The 7844-nt window shown below is 37.4% G+C and overlaps 1 protein-coding gene across 1 annotated transcript in view; it reads left to right on the plus strand.

Annotated features, from left to right (window-relative positions):
- Nucleotides 1–7844, plus strand: part of PHTF1 (putative homeodomain transcription factor 1) — a 44701-nt gene that overhangs the window by 34195 nt on the left and 2662 nt on the right. Inside the window, exons 8-13 of the mRNA XM_023534955.1 lie at nucleotides 10–231; nucleotides 2864–2992; nucleotides 3396–3668; nucleotides 4419–4550; nucleotides 5058–5144; nucleotides 6908–7063. Of these exons, the coding sequence (XP_023390723.1) occupies nucleotides 10–231; nucleotides 2864–2992; nucleotides 3396–3668; nucleotides 4419–4550; nucleotides 5058–5144; nucleotides 6908–7063 (999 nt within the window). The remainder of the gene's footprint in view (nucleotides 1–9; nucleotides 232–2863; nucleotides 2993–3395; nucleotides 3669–4418; nucleotides 4551–5057; nucleotides 5145–6907; nucleotides 7064–7844) is intronic.

The following is a 7844-nucleotide window of genomic DNA, read 5'->3' on the forward strand; positions in this document are numbered from 1 at the left end:
CCTTTAAAGGGCTCTAGATCTGGCATTAATGGTGGCTCTCGAAGCCTCAACATGTCCAGAAGAGACTCAGAAAGTACCCGCCATGACTCGGAGACTGAGGATATGTTATGGGATGACCTGCTACACGGCCCAGAGTGCAGGTCATCTGTCACCAGTGACAGTGAGGGGGGCCATGTGAATACCCTTCACTCAGGGACCAAACGCGACCCCAAAGAGGATGTTTTTCAGCAGGTATGTAAAGGTGATGGTAATAATTGCTAATATTTATTGTGTACTTACAATGTACCAAACACTGTATTATCTCATTTAACTTTATAATAACCCTTAAGGTAGATGCTATTATTATCCCTAATTTAGAGATGAGGAAATTGAGCATAGCTTGTAAGTGAAGATGTTGGGATTAGAACTCAGGGGGAGGTACTCTAGAGTTGCCCTAACCTAATTTTTTCTTCATAATACTTTCTCTCATTATTTTCCTTAGAATGATCCTTAATGTTCATTTTATAAGAGCAAGGTTGTTTAAATGGCATAGTAACCTCATATTATGTTTTCATAGACATCACAGTGTTATATGTGAGTTACTAGGAAATGCTTTGCTTGTTTCTATAATGTATAAACCAAGTGATGCTTTTAATTTTAGGTTTTATACTAATATCACAAAATCACATAGCCTAGAATTGGATATTCCTTAGGTATTTCAACCTTCCACCTGAGGTAGATATTTGTTTACCAACCATCACGTCGTATAGTTTCTGCTTAGGAATATTGTGACATATCTAATAAGGATAATATAAAGTGCTTGGCACAGTGCCTGGCAAAGAGTAAGCACCTAATAAATGTTAGCATTGCTATTAATATCTCCATGAGATGATCAGTCAGGCCTCTGCTTAAATACCTGTGGAGCCGGGGTGATTATTTCATGAGACAGCTTGTTCCACTACTGGATAGATTAAATGATTAAGAAACGGTTCTCATACCTGCCTTTCAGATGTTTATTGACAGCTGTGATGATTCCTCTTAGCGTTTTGTTCTTTAGGCTAAATATCTCCACAGTGACTAACAAATAGTAGATGATGGATATGCATTTGTTTGATTATTGAATTTTCTTGATTCTAAGATATCATTGATTTAGGTTACACATTTTTATGAAAAAAATCCTGGTCCATTAATGTATAGAATTTAAAAAAACCAGAAACAACATACTTTTTCTCATTAAAGTTTTAAGTTTCTGTCTCCAATTTTGCTATCAAAGTTTGAATATAAATATTCTTTACATTCGATCTGAAGATTCACCTAAATCACATAAACTTTCAGTAGTTATGGGTAGCATCATAATGATCTTGACCTCCTTTGCACTGTTGGGATTTGCAATGTAATATTAAGGCATATGTAAGTGTAATTAGGTAAGATAAACTCACTGTGTCAGTTGGAATTCGTCATTTCCCAGTCCTCTCATCTAGCCTGTCCTCTGTTTCTGAATGCCACCGCTAACCACCCAAGGCAGAAAACATGGCATCATCTCTGACCTCCCCCTCTTCACCATGTTCCTAATTGGTCGTCACTTTCTCTTGCTTCTGCTGTATAATATCCACATCTGTCCTCGGGCGTCCACCCTGCTCGGCGCACGCCGTCAGCAGCCTCGTCTGGGTCATCACAGCAGCTTCTCTGAGCTCGCTCCCCTTCGTACCATTTTCCACGCTGCAGCCAGAACGATGTTTCTGAAATACACATCTGATGCCGTTCCCCTTACAGTCCTTTAATTGCTTTTCTTCCCCTTCTGGATTATTTACCTCCGTTCTTTTATATTTCTGATACAGTCTCATCTCTGACCATCCATTCTGTGCTCCTCAGATGGTATACTTTAACTCAGCTGAACTTCCGGTTTCTGAAATGTACCATTTTCATGTGCTTCCGGGTCTTTGCACATACTGATTTCTTTGCCTGGAGCGCACTTTTCTCCAGTCACCATTCGTTCGGCTCACGCCTTTTGATTTTTCAGGTCTTGGCTTGAGTGGTACTTCCCTAGGAAGCCTTTCCTGTGTACCCCTAAAGTAGTACTCCTTCCTTCCCTTATCATGTGGCGTAGTGACTTCATTTAATCAGGTCTCTATAAGTCTAAGCTCCTTGATGTCAAGGACCGCATTCATCTTGCTCCCCGTTGTGTCCATAGCGCATACTACACAGTAGGTGCTTAGTAAATATGTTTTTAACCGAATCAGCGAGCGCTCATCAGCATTATGCTAAGCGCTATGTTAATTTCAGAAAAGGGCAAAATGAGCAGCTCTTGGTGATCCGAGGGGACCACGTGGGTGAACTGGCACTTGAGCTGGTACTTGAAGAATAAGACGTGATATGGCAGAGGAATTGGGGCTGTTTTCATTGTGACCTTCTCTTGAGCTTTCTGTGCTTTGCTGTGTCCTGATTAGACCAGGCTTAACTCCTCAGTTACCATGTGATATCTAAGGCCTGTTGACACCTCTCATACCTAACTTTCTACTACCCACAACATAGTTGTGTTGCTGTAGAAATACTTTCCTCCTTAGTATCCCATGAATACACCAAGCTTGTCCTCGCTTCCACACATGTAGAGAGGAAAGCAACCGTGAAGATCACGGAATCCTACCTTCCGCATTGTAGGAGACACTTAGCCACTCTCCAGGTAAGAAAATGGCTCCGTTAAGAAAAAAGGGCCAGCAAATCAGCGTCAGAGAGGTGGTAATTGGAATGATGAGCTTTTTAAGGGGAGAGGATAGAATGATGAGGCCGACCACTGGTAGAGGTAGCCTGGGAGCTGGACAAAGGGGAAGAAAGCCAATGAAGAATGAAGGTCTGGATAGAAATTGTTTTATATTTCTCTTCTCAGAATCATTTATTCTGGCTTCAGAACTCAAGTCCTGCCTCTGATCGAGTTAGTGCGATAATCTGGGAAGGAAACGAGTGCAAAAAGATGGATATGTCTGTGTTGGAAATAAGTGGCATCATTATGAGCAGGGTAAGATTGGATAAGTTTTCAGAGTTTTCAAAACGCCTATTTAGTGATCTGCACCTATTTCATAGCATTTTAGTGCTCAGAACACGGATTCTTCTTTTGAAACACAAGTATGTGTGTTTTTAATTCTGTCGTCAGAATCTTTACTTGGTAGTAACTTTTTAGATTTGCTACAGAGATGCCTGTGAGCATGATTGTTCAGACATACTCTTCAAATATTTCTTATCTCATGTAAGCCTAATTTTTAATAAGTTCTAAAAGTCATAAATGTGTACATCATTTTTATTTGTACTTTTTTGATTTAAAACAGATTTAGTTTTTAATAATCCAGTAGTATTTGATAAGTACTGCTTCATAACTCCACTCAGCTGTGCATTAATGATGGCCATTTTGAATTAATTCCCAGGTGAATGCGTATCAGCAAGGAGTAGGTTATCAGATGCTAGGTAATGTCATCACCATCGGATTAGCATTTTTTCCTTTTATATATCGACTTTTCCGTGAGAAGAGCTTTGACCAGCTGAAGTCCATTTCAGCCGAGGAGATCCTGACTTTCTTTTGCGGGGCACCACCTGTTACACCTGTTATTATTTTGTCTATGATTAATTTTTTTGAACGATTATGTCTTACGTGGATTTTTTTTTTCATGATGTGTGTGGCAGAGAGAACATATAAACAGGTTGGTTGAAAATTTAGTAAACTTTCTTACTTCTGCTTTTGTATGTGATCTTCCATTGAGTCGTCTTTGTTCTCATGATTTCTTCTTTCTCCAAAAGTGAATGTGGGCAGTGAAGGGTGGATAAGTAGACTTTTGGTGTTTGTAGGTTTAACACTTGTGATGTTGGTTATTCACAGATGACTTATAATCTGAAATTTCGCTGCGCCCAGATGTAGGAGCCAGTGGCTTAGCTGGTGAGCGAGCCTAGCTGACTGCTTAGCACCTGCGCTTTAGGGCGCTTTGGCTGTTTTTTATCCATAGTGTGTGTGGTAACTCTCAAAGTGAAAATGCTTCTGGGAAAGAGGTCCAAATGAGAATTAAAATGATTGAAATTCAATAAGAATAGGGGTTGAGGACTTAATATAGTGGTGATACATGTAAAAAAAAACACATGATTTCGAATGGAAATGTAATATGGGAGTAAGCAGGACTTGTGTCTAAACATTTGTTTGTGAAGTTGGGGATTCACAAAGGTCTCCAAAGAATGTTTGTTGAAAATGTCAAGAGCATGAAGAAGTATATTATTGCATCATGTGCTTTGGAAACAGGGCAGTGAGCTACTAACAGCTTTTCACTGCCTGTCTTAGTGGTCTCTGATTAGAACCTCATCCTTTCAACATTTTTTATATGCTGGGAATGTTGTTTACAATTATAGAAGTATACAGAGACACATATGTACATTTCACTGTAATTTTTTTTAACCTCCTCTAGAGATTTTTATTTGCAAAACTCTTCAGCCATATTACTTCTGCCAGGAAAGCTAGGAAATATGAAATACCTCACTTCAGACTTAAAAAGGTGGAGAACATTAAGATATGGTTATCTCTGCGTTCCTTTCTAAAGGTGAGTTTTATTTAATTAACAACATATGCAAGAATATGCAGAAAGTGTGCTCATTGAATTTTCTGGCAGCAGATGCTCACTAGGAAGTGTAGTCCTGTACACTGGACAGGTTGTCAGTGGCTGACAGACTCGCTGGACATTAATTTGGACGTGATACATCTGCAAAGCTGGTAGAGGGTAGTAAATAAGAGCTTAGAAAGGGAAAAGAAAATTTAAATTCATAGGGCAGAGTGATAAATTGAGTATTGCATCTTTTTTTGATTTTTTGGTAAGTATTCTAGCTATAAATATGTCAGTGAGTCAATCATGCCCTTAATTTGGAACAGCATGGATTTCAATGCTTAAGTAACGTTGAAGATGCCCAAAATATATTAATCCTATGTCAGAAACTTCTTATAAACGTTTATTTTCACATTAATGTAGTAAAACTCAGTGTTCAGGATGTGAGGGCCGTTGCTGGCTCTAACGGTGGTCTAACTCGTGAACCTGTGTGTCTCAACCCCACAGAGACGGGGTCCGCAGCGTTCGGTCGACGTGGTCGTATCTTCAGTCTTCTTACTGACACTTTCGATTGCTTTCATTTGTTGTGCCCAGGTAAAAGTTCCACACCTGTTTTAGACCACGTCACTGTGTTTAAGTACATATATTTTTAATGTGTCTACATTTCTTTAGCTATTTCGAATACTCGTTAATTTTCCTAACTTTTGACATGGGTCATTTTGAAGTCTTTTAAGACCCTGGGGTCACTCAAATTTAATTTCAGTTGGTAAATTTTGACTGATAATAAGGCTCTCATACCGTGATGGTGGCAAGGCCGTGATTTTTGCATATCATATCCCTAGTTTTTGCATATCATATCTTTTTCTACCCTATTTCATTTATTTTGACTTCACATTTTAGTTGTGTCTTGTGATCAGCATATTCTTTGTTTGATCGCCTATTTCTTAATTCAGCCTCAGTCTTAGTGTTTTTGGAGTATCCGGCCCATTTAATCTTAATGTAATTATTATAACTACAAATACTGTTTGGTTCCTGTTTGGTCTACCTGTTAATTTCCCTTTTTCTCTCCTTCCTTGCCATCTTCTATTCATTAAATATTCTTTAATGTTCTATTTAATTCTCTCTGTTAACTTGTTATATGCTCTTTCACTGCTAGCAACCCCAGAGATTACAACATCACATCCTGAGCTTGTTATAGTCTAACAAATTTATTAATTTACCACTTCCTCAGTAATGCTAGGACCTTAGAACACTTTATCTCATTTACCCATTCACTTTTTGTGTTATTAATGTCCTTCATTTAAATTTTACAAAAATTTTAAACCCTCAAGATATAATTATTATTGGTTTTTGTAGTCAATATTCACTTATATTTACCTACATACTTTTCCTTTCACTGCCTTTTATTCCTGCATTTCTGTTTTTCTCTGGATTATTCACCTCCTGTTTGAAGAATCTGCTGAATTCTTTTCGTTTTTGTTTCAAAATGTCTTTCATCACTTTCATGTTTGAAGGATATCACTGGGTATAGATCTCTAAGTTGCCAGTTACTTTTAGCACTTGTGGGATTCTATTGCCTTATGATTTCCATATTTTATCTTGAGAAGTCAGCTGTTATTTTTATGGCTGCTTTTTTAAAAGTAATGTCCTTTTTCTCTGGCTGGTTTTAAGAGTTCTTATTTATATTGGGTTTTATGACAGTTTGGCTGTTGTTTGTGTAAAAGTTATCTATTACTGCACAAAAAATCGTATCACCTGCTGAAGAGGTGGGCCTTGGTTGCCACCAGTTGTTACTTTTTCTCCCCTATTTATAACTAATTGGCAGGAGTGAACACCTGACTTAGACTAAGCAAAACATATTTCCTCTTTTGGGAATTAGAACCAAAAACCTGAATTGTCAGTGGTGGACTTTGGAGAAGAAAGGTTAGTTGGTGTCAGTGGGATTAGCAGGATGACAGACCGTGGCTGGAACAAGTCAAAATCAGCGGGGAATAGTAAATAAGAGTCTTGCAGGGCAGCGGAATTAGCTAAGAGGAGTGGAGATGGGGGCACAAATGGACCTGGGAAAGAGAGATGAGTGGCTACACTGGTGGTTAAAGAAGCTGGAAATGCGTTTGTCTTATTTTGTTAGGTTTTCTTCATTTGTTACTTCTAGACCCGTGCTCTTTTGTGCAAAGGAGAAAATCTAGTAAATGTAGAGAAATAATGACTAATTAAATGATACCTTATTAGTTAAAACTTCTGCTTTGAGTATTAGTGATATCTTGTAAATGTTTTTAAATTGCTAGTGTAAAGGAGTAATTATAAATTTTAAGACAAATGAAAAACTTCACTTTTCTTTTTGGTCCTTTATATAGGTTCTCCAAGGACATAAAACTTTTCTGAATGATGCTTATAATTGGGAGTTTTTGATCTGGGAAACAGCTTTACTACTTTTCTTACTGCGCCTGGCCTCATTGGGGTCTGAAACCAATAAGAAATACAGCAATGTTTCAATATTACTTACTGAACAGGTATTGATTGGTCCCCGTCAGTTGGGTTCAGTGGTTAGAGATGGCATAATACGATTCGTGCAGAAGGTTCAGGGTTGAATCCAGATTCTATCACTTTCTAGCCATATGACCTTACAGGTCACTTTGCTACTATGTAATCGTTTCCTCCTTACAAAATGAGGATAGTATCTTCCCTACCTGCTCCCAGGATTGTAAGAATAAAGACTGAATGGACTGAAAATATGTTATATTCTATAAAGGTTTTTTTATTGGTGAGAAGAGAGCATACTTTTAATCTCACATTCTACACCAAATATTAGATCTCTAGAATTCTTGTCATTTAAGTATGTTGAATAAGTTTCTTGGATTTCTTCTGTATCAGCCATAAAATACATTCAGTATTTGGAAAGTAATTGCCCTATGTGAATAGCTATTAAGATTGAGAAATGTTTCTTATAAATGCAGAGTAGTATAAACTTTTAATTTCATGTTTGTCCATAAGTGTTAAATAAAAACATTTGGTATCATTAGTTCTTTATTTTGCTCTAGAATTATAGTGGAGAATTCTTCCTATAAGGGAAAAAGAAAAAGGAATTAAGTTAAAAACAGCTGTCTTCTTTCATTCCAAAAATGTTTCATAAGGATGTTAGATGATTTGGGGGATACCAAGATGAATAATATTATTATTTTTGAACTCCAGGAGTTTATAGTCTGTTATGTTATAATTAATATTAAATTTTTCATTGTTTTGATATTTAAATTGCTTCATCATAGCTTTTGTGTGTGTGTGTGTGTGTGTGTG

Source organism: Pteropus vampyrus, unplaced genomic scaffold (genome assembly GCF_000151845.1).
Source record: "Pteropus vampyrus isolate Shadow unplaced genomic scaffold, Pvam_2.0 Scaffold6, whole genome shotgun sequence".
In the NCBI taxonomy this organism is placed as follows: domain Eukaryota; kingdom Metazoa; phylum Chordata; class Mammalia; order Chiroptera; family Pteropodidae; genus Pteropus; species Pteropus vampyrus.